This window comes from Alligator mississippiensis, chromosome 10, assembly GCF_030867095.1.
Source record: "Alligator mississippiensis isolate rAllMis1 chromosome 10, rAllMis1, whole genome shotgun sequence".
NCBI classification, from domain to species: domain Eukaryota; kingdom Metazoa; phylum Chordata; order Crocodylia; family Alligatoridae; genus Alligator; species Alligator mississippiensis.
The window spans coordinates 76,492,044-76,509,839 of record NC_081833.1 but is presented as its reverse complement, the minus strand read 5'-3'; the positions used below and the strand labels follow the sequence as shown (position 1 = coordinate 76,509,839).

General features: G+C 52.6%; 2 protein-coding genes across 6 annotated transcripts in view; one reads left to right on the top strand and one right to left on the bottom strand.

Moving 5' to 3' along the window:
- Positions 1-39: 39 nt before the first annotated feature.
- On the top strand, positions 40-8,328 carry PSMD7 (proteasome 26S subunit, non-ATPase 7). Its single transcript, XM_006258820.4, has 7 exons — positions 40-206; positions 1,928-2,019; positions 3,225-3,317; positions 4,999-5,096; positions 5,383-5,463; positions 6,308-6,399; positions 7,256-8,328. Exons 1-7 carry the CDS (start codon positions 133-135, stop codon positions 7,692-7,694), a joined length of 969 nt encoding a protein of 322 aa, XP_006258882.1. The 5' UTR covers positions 40-132; the 3' UTR covers positions 7,695-8,328.
- Positions 8,329-15,201: 6,873 nt separating this feature from the next.
- Positions 15,202-17,796, bottom strand: part of WWP2 (WW domain containing E3 ubiquitin protein ligase 2) — a 42,459-nt gene continuing 39,864 nt past the window's right edge. For all 5 annotated transcript variants that reach the window (XM_019487738.2, XM_059714007.1, XM_019487740.2 and 2 more), the window contains 2 exons: positions 17,258-17,330; positions 15,202-17,049 (listed from right to left, as the gene is read on the bottom strand). In XM_019487738.2, the coding sequence (XP_019343283.1) occupies positions 16,950-17,049; positions 17,258-17,330 (173 nt within the window). In that variant the 3' untranslated portion in view covers positions 15,202-16,949. The remainder of the gene's footprint in view (positions 17,050-17,257; positions 17,331-17,796) is intronic.

Genomic DNA, 17,796 nt, shown 5'->3' with positions numbered 1-17,796 from the left:
GATGGCGTCGCGCTGTCTCCGCCCCGGCGCGGTGCAGGCTGGGAGTGTGCTGAGGGGAGCTGGGCCTAGCCTTGCGCGGGCACCGACGGGCGGGCGGACAGACGCGGCGGAGCGGGCCGAGCAGGGGGCGCGATGCCGGAGCTGGCCGTGGACCGGGTGGTGGTACACCCGCTGGTGCTGCTCAGCGTGGTGGATCACTTCAACAGGTGAGGCCGGGCCCCGGCGCGGCCGCTGAGTCACGGGCCCGGCCTGCTCCCTCCGCGGGCCCAGGCAGGCCGGGCCTGAGGGCAGCCGGGGTGGGGTGCTGCCCTCGTGGGGTGCTGCAGCCCCTGCGCTCGCCCGGCCACAAGAGGGTGCCCAAGGGCGCTGGGCCCCACGGAGCGCCGCATCGGTGTGCGCCCGGACCCGGCGCAGGGCTCCAACCCCCCCCTGGACACTTGGACACGACCCTCGTCTCGCTGCTCCTCGCACGGACAACCACGTCTGAGGCTCCGTGCGCCTCATACCCGAGCGCTCGGCCCCGTAGGTGCGCGTAGAAACTCCGCGCCAGGCTCGCCACGCTGGATTTCCCCGATCGGTTGCTTTCATGAAAAATAAGTGGTCTAACTTTGAGGGTTTTTCAGCCTTTCTTCATTTGCAGACCCCTAAAAAAGTTCCCACGGAGGCGCAGCCCCCCTTGAATTGTAAGCGTGGGTATTCACGTGCTTTTAATTGATCGTGGTCTTCATTCGCCGACCCCCGTAGACGTAACCTGCGGGTCCCTGCGGCGCACAGGGTGGAAACCGCTGGGCAGTGGCCGCCCATACGTGCGGTTTTGGTCCCGGATTATGCACGCAGATGACTTTGCGTTTTGTGCGAGTGCAGATTTGGGACCAAATATCACCTTAGCACACGGTCCCTGCGGTAGGAACCGCGTGCACGGGCGTCCCGTTTAGCTCAAGACTAGCGGGGTAGTTTCTTATGGCAAAGTAAGACGCAGCTGTAATAGTCTTCACGGTAGACGAAGGGCTGGGACAGCCAGTCCGTTAAATGGGATGGTGGACGTGGAGTCAGCGGTGCCAGCGCGGCGTAGCAGGGACTGCTTACATGGTTTGTTACAGGGTGCGACGCTGGGAATCGAGCGAGTTACAACCACAACGGTTCTTGCTCGTGTGAAAGCAAAAGCTATTGTCAAATAGATTCGATTTGTTCTTCTCGAACAGGAAGAGTTAAAATAATGTTCAAATATTGTGAAATTGCTAACGAGTTATAAATACCGTTTTATTAGGTACAACTGACTGACTTTAAAAGAATCGTTTTTCAGCATATTGAAAATGTGGCACTTTTCATCTGTCTGGTCTATACAAATTTTATGCTTAAAGCTACAATTTGCACGGCAGAGAATAAAATTATATTCCTCTAAACGTCTAGTGCAATTTGTGCTCAGTGTGCCTAAATTAACTTAATTGCACCAACTGACAAGTACTTCTGATGTTAAAAAAACCCAAAAAACACCCCTCTCTCCCCTTCAAGGCAACATACAGCAACAGAAAAACATACCGTTATAAAAATATATGATGGATGATACTGAATAATTTGAAAGTTGACTCAGTTTTTACAATCTGCTGTTCTGGAGAGATGCAGTAGTTGCCTTCTATTCACTTCCACCACTTGCATCCATTAGCTGCGCGGACGCGTCCGTGCGTTTGATCCATGAGTGATTACATTATAAGATTAGAGCTTTGGTTTAAAGCTCATGGTAATGACTTCTTTAGGTGTAAGCAATGCAGAACAAGTATTTCCTTCTCGACTTCCGGTCTCTCCACACCCGTGCTGTTTTTTCCAATTTTAAAACTGAGATGGTGGAATGAATTAGTTTGGTCCACTGGTGTTTCTTTTGCGTTTGAGACGTTCTCCATAATTCAAACTGACAGCCTTTTCTTTTTAGAATAGGAAAGGTTGGGAATCAGAAGCGAGTTGTCGGTGTGTTGCTGGGCTCTTGGCAGAAGAAAATATTAGACGTGTCCAACAGTTTTGCAGGTGAGTGTGTGACCTGTCCTGTTCACAGCCCATCAGTCTACCGGCTATACCGACTCTTAGATGCTGGTTTGAGGTGGACCACAAGACTTCTTGCCATTTATCAAGTCAAAAAGCTGGTATTTACCTTGCCACAAAGAATACTAATTACCTGCTTACAAAACAGTCCCTTTTCCAGTTAGTCTGGTTCTACATCTTTTCCCCAGCAGTATCCAGTGCACAACACTTCAGAAGCAGCTCTACTTCACGTTCGTGCTGGAGGTTTCTTTTTTACCCTAAACAAGTGTTTATTTTGTAACTTGAGTTGTACCCCAGCAGGTGCTATTTTAGATGAGATGCTATATATTTATAGGAAGATCCAATATTGTGTTTAAAGTTCAGCTCTTTTCCTCAAGCAGTGCCCAGTGAGAGTTCAACAAGCTAATTACATTTGGCCTGTAAGGATACTGTTACATTTTGTTTAAATTGTAGCTGTATTTAAAAGCTACAATTTAAGAGCAAGAATGATGAGTGGTTGATTAGCTCAGTTGGTTAGGTGGTGCTAATAATGCCAGTCACAGGTTCAGTCCCCCTGTGGGACACAAGACCTGTCTTACTTCAGGCAGGGGGTTGGACTCGATGACCTCTTGAGGTCCCTCCCAGCCGTACTTCTCCGATTTCTATGTTTAATAGACTTCATAGGAGTCTAGCTTGTTCATCTTAATTCACCTTATACAGAAGACTACCTTTTACATTATACAAACTTCTGATCCAGCGAGCTATCATGTTCTGTTAAGATCTTGAATTTGCTTTATCAGAAGTCCTTTCCCACCAATATTGAGTCAGTTACTCCAATATGAATTGTTTCATTTACTACCAAACACTTTGTTGCCCACCCAAAGAAACTGACAAGTTGCCTTGCTTTTACTTGCGTCATCTTGTTGCCTTGCTTTTTTTTTTTTCTGTTGCCTTGCTTTTACTTGTGTCATCAAGTGATTCTGTAATTATCAGAAAACCTTTCTGTGAGAGAATCTGTTAACGTTGCCGTTCAGTTTTATAGCAGTTTGTGCAGCCCAATAGAGCAGAGTGGTTGAACTCTGTCAATTCAAAATAAATTATTTTTCCCCGTTGGCATGTAAGGACTTGTGAAACAAATTTTACTTTTTTTCTATGGAAGCATTCAGACTAAAATTTGAACTACTAAATATTGAGCTCTGTTTTGTTTCCAGTTCCCTTTGATGAGGATGATAAAGATGACAGTGTTTGGTTTCTAGACCATGATTACCTGGAGAACATGTATGGAATGTTTAAAAAAGTCAATGGTAAGTGCAGCTTTTCACGGGAGTGGCTATTTTCCTAAAACCTGTCATGGATAAGTTAGTGCAGGATAAGTTGTGGTGCAGATAAAGACACAATACGCTATTCCACACTACTTCCTCATGCGGACACGTTATTCTGTACTGTGAGTGCCTTTCCGGGATTAACCTAAACCACACTCAGCCCTCTGTGCAGAACGTTCATATAGAGAATTAATGCAGAAAAGTATTCCTTTTAAATTCACACTACTTCTTACCCACTTCCACATATAGGCAAATCCTAAGTCTTCTGATATGTCATAGGTCTTGGAAATAAAGAGCTAACGCTTCCTGGGGATTAAACAGCTATCACAGAAATTCATAACTATGTTGTGACCCCTTCCATACTGGTGTGCTACGGTCTCTTTTCCTTCTTATGAGGGGACATTTGAATTACAAATTCAGATTTGAATTGATAAGCCATTTATGCTAATTGATCTTACAAAGAGGCTCATTCTTTTCTTACGACACTGGGGGCCAAACTTTTTGGCAGGCATGCCAACATTAAGCCCTGCACCCTTCCTACATGCCACTCCAATCCCTTCCCCTGCCCAATCTGCTGCTCTGTTTTCTGCTCCCTACCCAGTCTGCCGCTGTGCTACCTGCCATCTCCTCTATCTGTTGTGTGCCAGTGCCATTGGTTGGCCATCCCTGCTTTATGAGATTATCAGGGCTAGTTAAATATGGAGAGGCTACAGTATAGGTAATGTGGAACTGGACTCACTGGCAGGGAGGTCGCTTCCAGCCCTACATTTCTAGAGCTGATATATAAGGGTGAATGTAGAGTCTATGCCTTGGCAATAAACCAGCCAAAAACATGACACACTTTTCTCTGGGAGACTGTCCTTTGAGACAGCTCAGAAGCTTTGACAAGAGCAGAATGTGACTGCTCATGTGATTAAGAAAGGAATGTCAAGGTGTTGATTGTAACAAGACACCATCATGATTTGGACCATCACTGTCATAGAAGTGGCTACTTCTGTACATGCTGTCAGGATACTGAGTTCAGGTGACGCCCTTCTGCCAAAGTCCACCTTTTGCCAACTTAAATAAAGGTTGCTCTCTCTGGAAGGTGTTCCAGAGCCTGAGTTCACTGACCAAGATGCATGTTATTACTAAAGCTTCTCCTGATGGAGTGCTGTGGAGTTAATTCAGGGGAGTGCACAAAGGAAGTGAGTGTGCTGTTCATTAGCAGAGCCCTGCATTTCATTTATACAATATGCACCAATTTCTCAAACTGTTTGGGTACAAAAATCATTCAGTATGTATTTATTTATTTAGCAAGTACTTCCCCTTGAAACCCATTCTTCCATATTTACCAAACAACCTTGCAGCTAAGAATATTAAGGTCCTAGCCTGCTCTCAGCCTCATCCATCACCGATTCAACTTTCTATTCCTAAACTGCTTTCCAGAAGCATGGATATAGGGCAAAGTGTGCAAATATAGAAACAATTTAATTCCATTTCAGTATTTTCAGGTTTTTACAGATGTGTATCCAGAACAGAAGTGGAGTTAACCATTTTTTTTCTTTCAAAGCTTGGGCAGAATTTGGGGTTAGGTAGTAGTTATATTTGAGCTTTAGTATCCCTCTGTATGAAATGCTTCCCTGTCATTCTGGCTCTAATCTTTGGTTGTTTTTTTCCCCAGCTAGGGAAAGAATAGTTGGATGGTACCACACAGGCCCCAAACTACATAAGAATGATATTGCCATCAATGAACTGATGAAAAGATACTGTCCTAACTCTGTAAGTACCGCTCTTGCAACTCTGCTTATGGAACTTCTGGCAGTCTGCAGTTCCTACCAGCCCAATCTCCAGTTTGCTGTCGTGACACAATAAGATGCAGCTTGACAGCTATGAAGTCAGTAGAGAGTGCAGATCTAACTCCTACCATAGAGACAGATCTTTCCTTCGCTTACAGTTAAAACGAAAGAGGCTTATAACATCTGAAGAACCAATAGTTGACTGAGATCCTTCATCTAGTCCTTCGGGTGACTTTATCTTACTGAAACATGTTTTTTTTTTCTTCTAGGTATTGGTAATTATTGATGTAAAGCCAAAGGACCTCGGGCTGCCCACAGAAGCTTATATTTCAGTTGAAGAAGTTCACGATGTAAGTGTTCAGCAGTTCAGTACGTGCTATTTTCCAGTTCATTTAGTTTTTCCTGAAAGAGGGCATATTTTGAGTAATAGAGAAGTTAAAACATATTGCTTGGTGTGTATCAATTTGTCTTTTGCGGTCCAGTAGGGGATGTTGCATTAATTGGTCCTGTGCCTTTGCGTTATTTGCTGAAGCTAGAGCTTAAACCCCAGTTGTAAACTTACGTTTGTTGAACCAAGAATTTCCATCCTTCATCCTCTTGAAAAAAGGACTGCTTCCCCTACTTATCCTAAGAAACTCTGTTGCTTTCCAGAAGCATGGATGTAGGGCAAACTGTTTAGATTTAGAACACTGCTCTTCTATTTCTGACATGCCTGCACCCATGCAAAAAGTAGCAGTGGGGCATGCTTTAAAGATACCACTGATAAATGGCAGCTGACACAGCAATAGTTCAAGTAATTAGATACTAATTTGCATCTTCATCATCAGTTTTAAATGTTTCTTGCCTTTTATCTCTAGTAATCACTCATAATCCACTGTACGTAGATGTGTGCAGTAGTAGGTCAGTGGCAGATTTCCATGCAACTTTGCCTTTTGCTAGATTCCAGGCAGATTTTTAAAAATTGGTTCTGTCAGCGTGTCTGAGGCCCATTGTGGAGAAAAGCAACTATTTACTCTTGGGGACCCTGCTATTAGAACTATAAGAGTATTTCTAGTTTTGTGAACGTGTTGGTCTGTATGAGGCTTTCTGCTTTTCCAAATGCAGAAGGCACAAAACTGGCTACTTGAGGGTGTGCGCACACTGCACTCTGTTTTAGTTGTAACCCTGTTCACCTTCCATTCTTGCACCTCAAAGGATGGCACTCCAACCTCCAAGACATTTGAACATGTGACCAGTGAAATTGGAGCCGAGGAGGCGGAGGAAGTTGGTGTTGAACACTTGTTACGGTAACTTTTTCTAACGAAAAACTCCTTCAAGGGTCATATGGCGTGCTACAGCATTTAGGAGAGTGCCGGCTGCTTGCTGGGGGATGAGGGGAAGGTATTGATTTGTATGTCATCTACTGAGCTCCTTCCTAGTAAAGTGTGACTGCTTCCTAAAAATGTCAAAAGCTTTAATTTCATCTTGTTCCTTGAATGCTGGAAGTTAGCTTGAGACATTTTTAGGACTTTACTTTATAGATGAGTGCAAAGTGGAAGCCTTTTTGTTGTTTGAATTGATAGTGGAAACTGCTACTTTTGAAATCAGGAACACAGAGTCAGCCAAAGCAGACTTTATAGCCTTTCTACCCTTTGAGGCTCTTAAAAACCATATGGGCATTGTTTTCCTTAAGAAGAACTTGGATTGTTTTGCCTTTGCTTTTTATAAAGCAGATTTCAGATCCTTCAGTGAAAATTGAAGTCTCACAAGCCTGCTGTAAAATGGAGCTTTTACACCTACTATATAGGTGTACAATCTGTAGAAGATCAACTTGCCCAGATCCACGCAGTGAGGCATTGACAAAGGATTTAGGACCCGAGTCTTGTCTTCTGTCCCTCAAACCAGGATAACTAGGAAAAGCTGATTTAGAAAGAGAACACCCTTGCACATGAAAAGCAACTTAGAGATCTATTTTTAATGCACCCAGTGTCAGCCAGTTTTTTTTCTTGATCTTTGACTTGAATCGCTTTGCTAAGTAACTGAACTTGGTTGTAATTCAGCTGCCCTTCTAAGCAACACTTCATTTCCAAGCTAGAAAGACCTATAAATGACTGCAGTAAAGCAGTGTACTAATGCTTCTCCTTCCTGTTGTGGACGTTTCAGAGATATTAAGGACACAACAGTGGGCACTCTGTCCCAGCGCATCACAAACCAGGTCCATGGTTTGAAGGGACTGAACTCCAAGCTTCTGGACATCAGGAGCTACCTAGAGAAAGTGGCCATGGGCAAACTACCCATCAATCACCAGATCATCTACCACCTTCAGGATGTCTTTAACCTGCTGCCAGATGTCAACCTGCAAGAGTTCGTCAAGGCCTTTTACCTGAAGACCAATGACCAGATGGTGGTAGTCTACTTGGCTTCTCTTATCCGGTCTGTGGTTGCCCTGCACAACCTCATTAACAACAAGATTGCCAACCGGGATGCAGAAAAGAAAGAAGGGCAGGAGAAAGAGGAAAGCAAAAAGGAGAGGAAAGATGAGAAGGAGAAAGACAAGGAGAAGAGCGATGCCAAGAAAGAGGAGAAAAAGGAGAAAAAATGAAATGTGTAGTTTTTTATTTGTAAATTAAAATCTTGTAAACTAAAATCACTGTGCTGCTAGAGGGTTCTTTTCACCTGTTGAAGTGACTGGGCAGTTCTCTATTCTTGCCTGTTCTGGGAGGCACTCTCATATGCACTTCCCTTGCTTCTGCATCCGACAGGCATATAGCCGAATAGAGTGGGGAGAGGGAACTTGCTCTACACAGACTGGCAGCTACAGCAAGAAGCAGGCAGCCTTACTCTTAGGAGGGCCTGTCTGTTCAGTCCTTAGCACTGGAGGGAAGGACGGGGGGAGGCAAAGGTGAGATCACCAACTGCCGCTTTTTCCATTCTTTACCAATGGAAAAAGCCTGCATCCCATGATGCTCTTCTGTCTCCGTTTCGCATGGCTTTGGTCTAAAAGTTATTTGAGGTTTATACTATATGGTCTGTAAAACTGCTAAACTGAATGCATGACGCCTGCACCTGTGCTGCCACTGCTTGCCATCTTAACGTTCTTCTGGCACTTGATCCTGCTCCAAGGGCTCTGCGCAGAGGACGAATTTACCTGCCCCATCTGTTGCTCAGGAGACCTTGAGGTTGGGCCTTCTATATTGTTTATTTTCAAAGAGATGATTAAATGGTTTGGTTTGTAACTCTTGGACTTCTAGTCATTTTTAATCCTGGAAGCAAGTGGCAGGTGATTTCAAGGCAAACTTGCTGGAGTGTGAGGAATCCCAGAGAGAAGAACATAGTTCCAAGATGGAAGAAGTGTTAACAGGAACGGAAGCAGAGAATACAGATGTGCCCATGAAGATGAATGCCTTAGTCTCTGGCATGTCCAATAAGGGGAGAAGAGATGAGGCTGTGGAAAAACTCAGGCAGAGCTGAATGACTGCCTAGTACGAAAGAAATTAAGCTCTTGTTTGTGCAGTACCTGGTACATTGGGGCCTCAGTTAAGTCAAGGGGTTTGAGTGCGTGCACAGCACCAATAACTCCACCTTGACAAGCACCCGGCAGTGCACAGACACACTGGGGATGGTCTTAGGAACTCCTGCGAGTGGGGGAAAGGAGGCTACTTGAAAGACAAGCAGGTTAAGTCTCCGGTTATGCAATTAAAACTTGGAGTGTGGCTAATTTCGACATAAAGCAGTACCTAAATGGGCTCCCTTGAGACAGGGTGCATGGCAGGGGATGCTAGACAAGAGCAATTGTTTCTCTTTTATGGTTATAGTAAATTCAGCCATTGTTTCTCTGGGCAGCCTGTCAAGCAGCTTCACAGTTCTCTTATGGACTGTACATGAGCTGGTAATTGTTATAGCTTCCAGCTAGTGCTACATATTTCACTTGCTGTGTGTACTGCAGTGAGGTCCCTTCAATTACAGGTCATTTTGGGGAGGAACATAATAAAATGTGAAGCAAGGACAGGATTGAGGGCCGGCCTGTGCTTAAAGTTAGCCTGGACTAAGGCAGTGTGTGCAAATAAAGCACACTGTTTTTGATTAATTCTCATGACATTTACACTGGAATGAGACTACCTCCACATAGCTGACCTTCAAGAGGAACAGAGCGCAGCACAGAGCAGCTGTGGCATTTGTCAGGCACAGTTCAGTTATGAATGAGGACTAGTTGGGTTTTATTTAATGCAAGAAAGTTCCATCTAAGCCAGGTCCAATTAAGTCTACTTCAGGTGTTTCTTCAGTTCCCCAGCCCTTCACACCAGGACACTGCCCAGCAAGACAGCGCTGTTATCCCACGATCATGGTAGGATTGGAACAGACACAGACACTTAACAGTCAGGATTCCCCTAAGCAGCACAGCACCTCAGTCCCAAGGCAGCTGACCAATTATCTCACCATAACGAGTGAGGAAAATTAGGCACCTTAGGAATGTCAGCTTCTGAGAATGTCAAGCCAGCCAACATGTCCCCGGGACTCATTTGTACAAGACCAATGCAATAGGCACTCTCAGGACACGTTTACTGCATCACACTGCGAGCAACACAGACAAGGGAACATTTAGAGAGAGCATCCTGCTGTAGGCAGGTGTGAGCTGCAGCCCAGCAGTGTCTGGACGTGCATGCGTGCCTATGCATGAGCCCACGGGACAGGCAGAACAACAGCCATCGTGGCACTGGGCATCTGGACTCGATTCTGTCTCCATGGTCTGAAGGGGCAGTGGAAGGTCTGGGCAGCCTCCACTCCTGCCTAGGCATACGTGTTGAAGGTCTGGGTGACCTCTCGTGCATGAGCCAGAAGGACTGACGGTTGCCTACTACTAAATAGACACCAAGATGCTGAAGGACTTTAGGAGCCTCTAGGGTTAAACAGGAACCTAAACCCCTTTGTGGATTTGGACATTAGTCATTTGCCCTGTGGTAAAGCAGGAAGTGAATGCACGTCTGCAGAGTGCTAGCCTTTCCAAACCCCACCAGTATCCTCTCTGAAGGGTCTCCCCACCCCTACTAACTCCTTTGTTGAGGAGGAGCAAGAAGTTCAGAGCTGTACCATCAGCTGAAAGGAATCTCCATTTAGAAGTCATATATTTATACGTTGTAATGCTCCCGATGCAAGGCGTGCGGGAGGGAGGGAGCTGGCTTGGGGGACTGACATTGCAGCCTGTTCCCTGTGGATTAGTCTATGTTCATGACCTGTACAGAGAACATCATGACCCTTAGCAGTCTCAGCATGCAGCTCCGCTTCAGCAAGACACGGAGGGAGTCGCATGGGAAGCACTAATCTGGTGGAAATGCTGGAAGTGTGACCTGAAGTTGCATGCATCTTTGAGCTGTAGCCTCAGTTTGGTTTTGAACCCCTACCACAGACCTGACCAGACAAGTGCTGCTTTTTTAGCTCCTTTTCAAGTCATTCTAGTAGCACCAAGGTAAAAGCGCTGCGAGATAACTCATCTCCATCTCAAAATGTTTGTGTCAAACCTGTAGAAAGTCCCAACAGCACCTACTCCTAGGTGCAAGAAGTGCCTTCCAGGCAACCAGCATGCCCTATTCTTTCCCCTAAAGCTATTTGCAAAGCCCCCCCGCGATTCATAATTTTTCATACACTCTTTTCAGAGCACAGGCCTGAGTCTTTCTTTTTTTTTTAATATCCCTTAAAAGACCAGCAACAGCAGTGACCAGTGTGCAGAGCACAGACGCAGCTAATGGTAGGGCAAAGAGCACATGGCTAAGGTACAGAAACGCCACTGGTATCCAGCATCCTGGCTAGCCATCTCTGTGCAAGACAGCTGCCCCATCTTGGCACTAAAGTGACTTGGAGACGACACTGGGTTTCCGTAGCAGGCCAGGTTATAACAGCTTCAAACTAGTCGCAAAAACTCCCTCAGCACCAGAGCCCCGTACCAACCTCCGCAGACATGAGACCAAAGCCCCCCCCGGGGCATTCGCCAGGGGCAATATTAGAATTGAAAGCAGCTCACGCTAGAGCTGAGGTCTGAAGCACTCATTGAAGGACTGAGGGAAGCCACACCCTACTGCAAAAAACAACTCTCCTTCCACCCAACACCAGAAACATTCACTGGCCCCACAGCTCTGCATCCTCTAGAGCAGGGGAGTTCAAGATCCAGCCTGCGGGCCAAATCCAGCACACAGTCTCCGGTTGACCCACGTGGGGTGTGCGCCAGACATGGCACGGGACCCACGCTGCACGTAGCATTGGCATGGGGCTGGTCCAGGGGCCCCAGCATGCCAAACCCTGCACCCGCTCTGGCTGGCCCGGGACACCATGGGTGGGGATGGGAGCCACCCACGGCACCTGCTTCAGTTGGTTTGGGGCAGGCACCACGCGCAGCAGTCCTGGATCGGCCACAGCGTGTGCTGGGTCTGGTTTGTTGGTGGGGGGTCTGTGGGCCTGATCCCGCCCCTGGAGCTGGCCCTTCACCACTCATGTGGCCCATGGAGCGGGAGCCAGACGAGTTTGATGCCCCTGTTCTGGAGACCCGGCACGGCCCATCATACCACGGACGATATTGCACTCCCTCAGCCTCGAGGGACGGCTTAAGCGCAGGGATCAGAGAGCTGCTCTGTGTACGCAGCCCAGCCAGGGCAGGAACCAGAGCTGGGCTCGCTCCGAGAAACCCCGAAGCGAACACAGCAGGTACCGAGCTTCTGCAATGCACGAGACAGACACGGACTTCTAATGGGTCTGCAAGGTTCCCTTTTAAAGACTAAAACCAAGCCAAGAGCTGTCCCCACCACATGGCCGTTCGGGGCCTTTTCCTCCTACCAGGGCAGTGGCCTACAGCTGTGCAGAGCCATCCCGTGCGGGCTGGATGTTGTAGTCCAGAAGAGCCACGGGAGGGGGCGCCCAGCGCTCGCGTTCGAACCAGCCTGTTCCCAAAGGCCTCCCGGGAAGGAGCCTTTGCTCTCGGTGTTTGTGCTGGCGCTCTAGTAACGGCCGGCTAACCGTGCACACCTGCCTGCGACGTGCTCCCAGGGCAGCAGAGAGGTGCGAGTGGGCAGCACGAACCTCCCTAGGCAAAAGCCTTGCTGGAGCTGGGGGGAGCCGGGAACGCCGCACCTGCGGCGCCGACTTGGCCAAGGTTCGTGGGGGCTGCCCGCCCACCTGCCTCCCGAGGCCGTAGGAGCCCAGCTCTGCTGTTTACTTCGGCTTAGTGACATCTGCGACTAAACCTTCAGCCCCCGACTCCGGGCCCTGTAATTACAGAGGAAATAGCTCGGAGAAAGCCTGCTAGTGATCGGCCTCCGCGCTTTCCAAGGGGGTTTGGTGGGGGACAGTCAAATGCTAACGATATCCAGACAAGGCTTTCCGCAGCGGGGCGAGCTGCCAGCCCAGCCTCGGACCAGCAGCGGCCGGTGTGAACGCCATCACGCCTTGTGCTGGGACCGTGAGGAGGAGTCGCACGGACTCCAGGTCGTCTTCCCTCCGAGCGCCGCCGGAGCAGAACCAGCGCGACTCGGCAGCCTCGGGCACGGCCTTTTGGACCCATCCACAAGCCACTTGGTTACAGGTTGGGTCAAGGGAGGCAGACGTAGGGCAGGAGCATTTGCTCCTCGGTTTAAACTCTACTCCTTCTCCGAAAAGGAGCAGGAAGGTGGTTTGAATGCTCTCATCGGACAGGCTGGCCGCTCGTGCCCCATTCACGTGAATGTTCAAGTCATAACATCGGCCACGAATGGCAGAGAATTGAGACCGCTTCGGCACAAGAAGCTTGCTCTAGCCCCTGCTTCGGTACGTCACCGCCTGCATCTCACGAGGCCGAGTGCTGCGTTAGCCCCGCTGCTGCTCCCTGCCGCTGCGCACGCCCCTCAGCATTGCTCGAGGTCAGGGCTGGGGACCCCCGGGCTCCCCCCCAGCCCAAGGGAGCCAGAGTGCTTTAGGTCTTGCCTCTGTATTCCTGGCCTCTCTAGCTGCCTCCAACCTTGCAACTCCTGGCCTGACTTCTGGTTTGACCACTCAGGCTTCCTACCCCCATGCTCAAAACACAGCTTACTCTTAACGGAGGCCAAGCAATAGTGGGGAACAGAAAGAAAACATCGGGCACTCACCAGTCAGGAGAAAGGTGTGGCTTGCCAGGCCGCTCGGGGCCAGGAGCGGGATACAAGGGCTGTGCCCAGCAGGCAGCTGGTACAAGCGTGGCTGTGCTGCGGGAGCACTGCTGGGGCAGGATGGGCAGGGCGGGGTGTGGCGGCACTCACAGCTGTTGGCCATGAAGGGTCCTGGTGCTCCAGCACCATTGCTGATTGAATGATTTGCAACTCCTGGTGTTTGGCCCCTGTTCATGGCCCTTCCTCCACAGCCCGCGTTGTGCTGGAGAGGCAGCGTCAGACGCCCCGTGCATGTGTCCACCCTCGCCTCGTCCAGACTGCCCCTAAACGCTTCCCCCTGCGGCCCTGCCTGCGCCCACCAGCGCCTGAACCCACAAGGGCAGCAGCTGCCAGCTCTGGTCAGTGCTTCGTCCTGTGCTTGCAATTAGCAGCCTCTTCCCCCTCGTTTGTCAAATGCATCCAGCTGGCAGGGCCCTTCCCCGGGGGCAGGGAGCCATGTGGCTTGCATTGCCCGCGATGCCCTGGCCCACCCCTGGGTGCTACACCACCCTGCCCGCCGGACCCCTGGTGCGGCACTGAGCGCAGCGGTTGGCCCAGCGGGGTTGCGGTTGCTCGCAAGCATCCTCCCCTAGCACGGAAGTGGCGTTTTCGGAGCCTGCCGCAGGCCGTGCCGTGCGCTGGCGAGAGGCTCCCGCTGCCTCTGCGCTACGTGGGCTCGGTAGAGGAATTGTGGCTTTAAAGGGCTTCCCTCGTGCCTGCAGGGACCCTGCGAGCAGGGGTCAACTTTAGCAGCTCGTTCTGGAGCAGAAGGGGGCTCCTGCGGCCTGCGCCGAGCTGGCAGGACAAGCCTGGGGGCCACAGCAAGCCCAGGCTGTCCCCGTGTCCTCGACTTGCTTGGCAAAGCGGCGGGAGGCCCGGGCCCCGAGCGCAGTGGCCAGGCTGGCGCTCGGCCCTGCCGGCCCCCGGAGGCGAATTCACAAGTAAAACCGCTCGTCTTCCTGGAACACGCGGCGGTGGCGGGGGAGCCCCTTCCAGGCAGCATCGGCCTCACCTCCCACCCCGGCGGCAGGAGCGACTGGCGCTGGCCTGTGGGCCGGACGCAGCCCCTGGCCATTCGCGCACCAAACATGGGCACGTGGAGCGTGGCCACGCGCCAGCCCTCTTGGCACGGTCCGGGGCAGCGGGAGGGAAGCTCACGGGGCTGGGGAGGAGGCCGCGTGCTCTCCAGCAGGCCCAGCTCTGCTGTCCTCCAGCCCGACTGCGGTCAGAGCCGCTGGCCCCGTTACATCCGCCCCGCACGCTGCGCCCGGACTGCCTGACTCGGCTCCTTGCGGTCGCCCTACCTTAGCTGCCCGTGCCTCCCAGTGCCCAGGCTGCGGTACCCGGCTGTGCCCGGTGCGGGATGGCAGGTGCGAAGCCGTGTGGTCTCCATTGCCGTCCCCGGGCTGCAAGGGCAGCAAGCACATTTCCAGGCCTTGCTTCCCTTTAGCTGCAGCGGCCTGGGCTGGCTTGGCAGGGAAGAGGCTGCTGCAGCCGTAGCCTCGTGTACGGCTCCGGGCAAGGGGCCAGGGGCTTCCTGGCGCAGGGGACGCCGCACCCAGCTCCCTGACTCGGCTCCGAGCCCGGCTGCCAGGCAGGGCTCCGGCACCAGCCCTCTCCGGACTGACCTGTGCTGGGGTGTTCCCTTCGACCCGGAGGGCCGGGGCTGAGACCGTAGTCTCGGCCCTCCCCTGCCTCCACGACAGGTCAGCCAGCAAGGCCACGGGCAAAGCCAGCTCCAAATTCAGCGCAGCGCCCGGAGCCGCTGCCTGCCTCAAGGCCGCAAGGGAGCACGCAGGCGAGGGCGAAGAGCAAGGAGGGCTGGAGCGCACGCGGAGCCGGTGCCCGGGCCGGGACCGGTGACATTGCGGAGGGGCAGAGACGGGGACCAGGCTGCCTCCCCGGGGTCCTTGCCCCGGCGGGCGCCAGCCCCGCGCCGTCACAGACTCACGCACAAAGCGCACAAGCAGCTGCTTATTGTTTATTGCACAAGAAATCGGCGTCACTGAGGCAGGATGGTGCAGTACAAAACTATCCAGGTTACCCATCAAAAGCTATTGCCTTTTTTTTTTTGTATCCATAGACTTCGTTTCTGTACAGATATGTACACGGATGCTCACACACACGCACGCTCACACGCACACACCCAGGCCGCTGCTGCTCGCCAGCCTGCCAGGAAGGGCTCCGGGGCCGCGGCTCAGACCAGCAGAAGCTGCCGAGGAAGGAAGGGGCAGCACGGCCCTGGCGGAGGGCCTGCTTCTGCCTCAGTTCTGGGCGTCTGACTCGCACCGGGGCGGTGAATCCGGAGCATCAGGCCCCGAGTCTGCGCTTAAGCCCGGAGACCAGGCCCAGGCCCCGCGAGGGTGCTCAGCTGCCGGCCACGGGGCGCGGCGGGAAAGGTCGTTGCTTCAAGAAGTTAAGGTGGCTGGTTCGAGATGGGGGTGCCCGTTCCGCGGCTGCAGGCCCGGAGTGAGAACGGGGTGCTGTGTGCCCGCACCGGGACAGAGCTGCGCGGCGCGGACCGAGGAGCACCACGGCCAAGCGCTGCCTCCCGCTCGTATCATTAAATAAAGAGCACGCGGGCCACGCACTCGCAAACCGAAACACACAGCAAGCAGCACAGCCCCCAGCTTCGGGGCCTGGGCCCCAGCCAGGCCAGCCTGCCCCGGAGTCCTCCCCGCCCCCAGCCCCAGCTTCTGGGGGCCAAATTCACAAGCCCACTCGCTCTGTGCATGGCCCCGGCGAGCCCACGAGCTGCGGCGTGAGGAAAAGGGCAGTCGGGGAGGGTGGCTCCCCGGCCTGGGGCCTGACCCCTTCCCAGGAAAGCCAATGGGAGTTTTGGCCTTGCCTCTGCCAAGGGCTCACGTGTGTAAGACTCCGTGGCTGCCAAAGCCAGAGCTGACTTCCCATTTTGCCCCGTGCAGCAGGACGCCCCAAGAGGCAGGGAAAACATGGGAAGAGCTCCCCGTGAAAACCAGTGCCCCCCTCCTCCCCTTTTTAACTGCAGCTCGTTATACAGAGCCCCGTCCCGGCTCTGGAGCGTAGCAAGTGCCCTCGGCAAAGCCTGGGCTCTGGCCGCCCGCGGCTCCGGGCAGAAGCCTCACTCCAAAGGGCTGCAGGGACGTGGCCCAGCAGCTCCGGGATGCGAGGAGCACGAATACGCGGCACAGAGGAGGAACCGGGCGTGCTCTGAATCCGCTGCCTGGCTCCCGCAACACCCCGTGCCGGGGAGAGGTAACGATCGCGCCCGCGTCTTTGGTGAGGTGGCTCTGCCCCGGGCATGGGTGGGGATAGAGAGGCGTTTGTGGGAGAGGGGGCAGGAGTCCCCGCTGTGCCTGGGCCTCAGACCCCAGGATCAGCAGCTCAGGCACTGGGCTAGGGACAGTTTAGCATGAACGTAGCCAGAGACCCCTCCCCAGGGGGCCAGATGCCCCTGCCCCACTCCGCAAGGTGCTGGTGCCCTCCCTGCCCCTGCCTCCCAGAGCAGCTCGCACTGCTCTGGGAGGGAGCACAGGCCTGTCCCCCTCGCGCGGCGCTGGCACAAATGACAAGAGGCTACCGCTGGCTGCAGCTGCCTCTGGGGAGGAAGGAGAGAGGAACTGGCATGGGCTCCTCCTGCCTCCACCCCAAGCAGGCGCTCACAGCACGCAGCCTGTTCCTGGCACCTGCTGGGCACTCAGGCAGCCTGGTCGGGCAGGGAAAGGCCAGCTCCCTCACTCCTGGCCAAAGCCCTCTGTCTCCTCGATGGCATAAAGCAGCTTCTCCTTCAGCTGCTCGTAGCTCTTGTAGGGGGGAAGGTCCAGGCGGTTAAAGCTGGCAAGACAACGCAGGCCGTCAATGCAGCGCCCGCCCCGTCCTCCCCGCCCCGCAGGTCCCACGGCAGGGACCTCCTCTGCAGCTGCGCAAACTGGACGCTGCTGAGCAGTGGTGCCCACGTCCCCGCACACCCACTGTGGGGTGGTGCGAGACAACACGGGCAAGCCCCGGCGCTCGCACACATCGCACAGGGAACAGGCCTTACCAGGTGTGGCTCCGCGGCAGCCACGTCTCCTTGCCAACCTTATCGATGCAGAACTTCTGCGGCCCGTTGCTGCCTGTTGGGCGCAAGCAGAACACGTCTCATTCCAGCACGAAACGGGACACACCGAGGCTAAGAAAGGGCCCTTCAGGCAACGCTGCTAACCCCGGGAACTCACTGCCGCGGGACTTCATTGAAGCCAAAAGCTCAGTGGGGATCGATATGGATAATAAGATCCTCCCTAACTGCAGGAATTAAAACAAACTGTGTACTTGGTAAGGCATCCTACTGCTCAAACTCCAGGGATTAAGCCAACCACAATCAGAATTACTGATAAGGGAGCTGAAGTGATCAGTGAAGAAGTCTGTGGTCTGGAGGCAAAAGGATTACAAGAAGTAACTCAGAAATAAATCAGGAGCAGAAGCAATCTTAGCAGTAGATGCTGATCTAGCTGGGGCTGGGGCTGGTCCTGCTTTGGGCAGGGGCTGGACTAGACGGGACCTCCCGAGGTCCCTTCAGCCCCCGCGCTCTGATTCAATGCT

Bases quoted from the DNA above. Each gene is read 5' to 3' on its own strand.
- PSMD7 (XM_006258820.4), top strand. From the start codon at position 133: ATGCCGGAGCTGGCCGTGGACCGGGTGGTGGTACACCCGCTGGTGCTG. The intron at 2,020-3,224 runs GTGAGTGTGTGA...TTTTGTTTCCAG, and splicing joins CGTGTCCAACAGTTTTGCAG to TTCCCTTTGATGAGGATGAT. The intron at 5,097-5,382 runs GTAAGTACCGCT...TTTTTCTTCTAG, and splicing joins AAAGATACTGTCCTAACTCT to GTATTGGTAATTATTGATGT.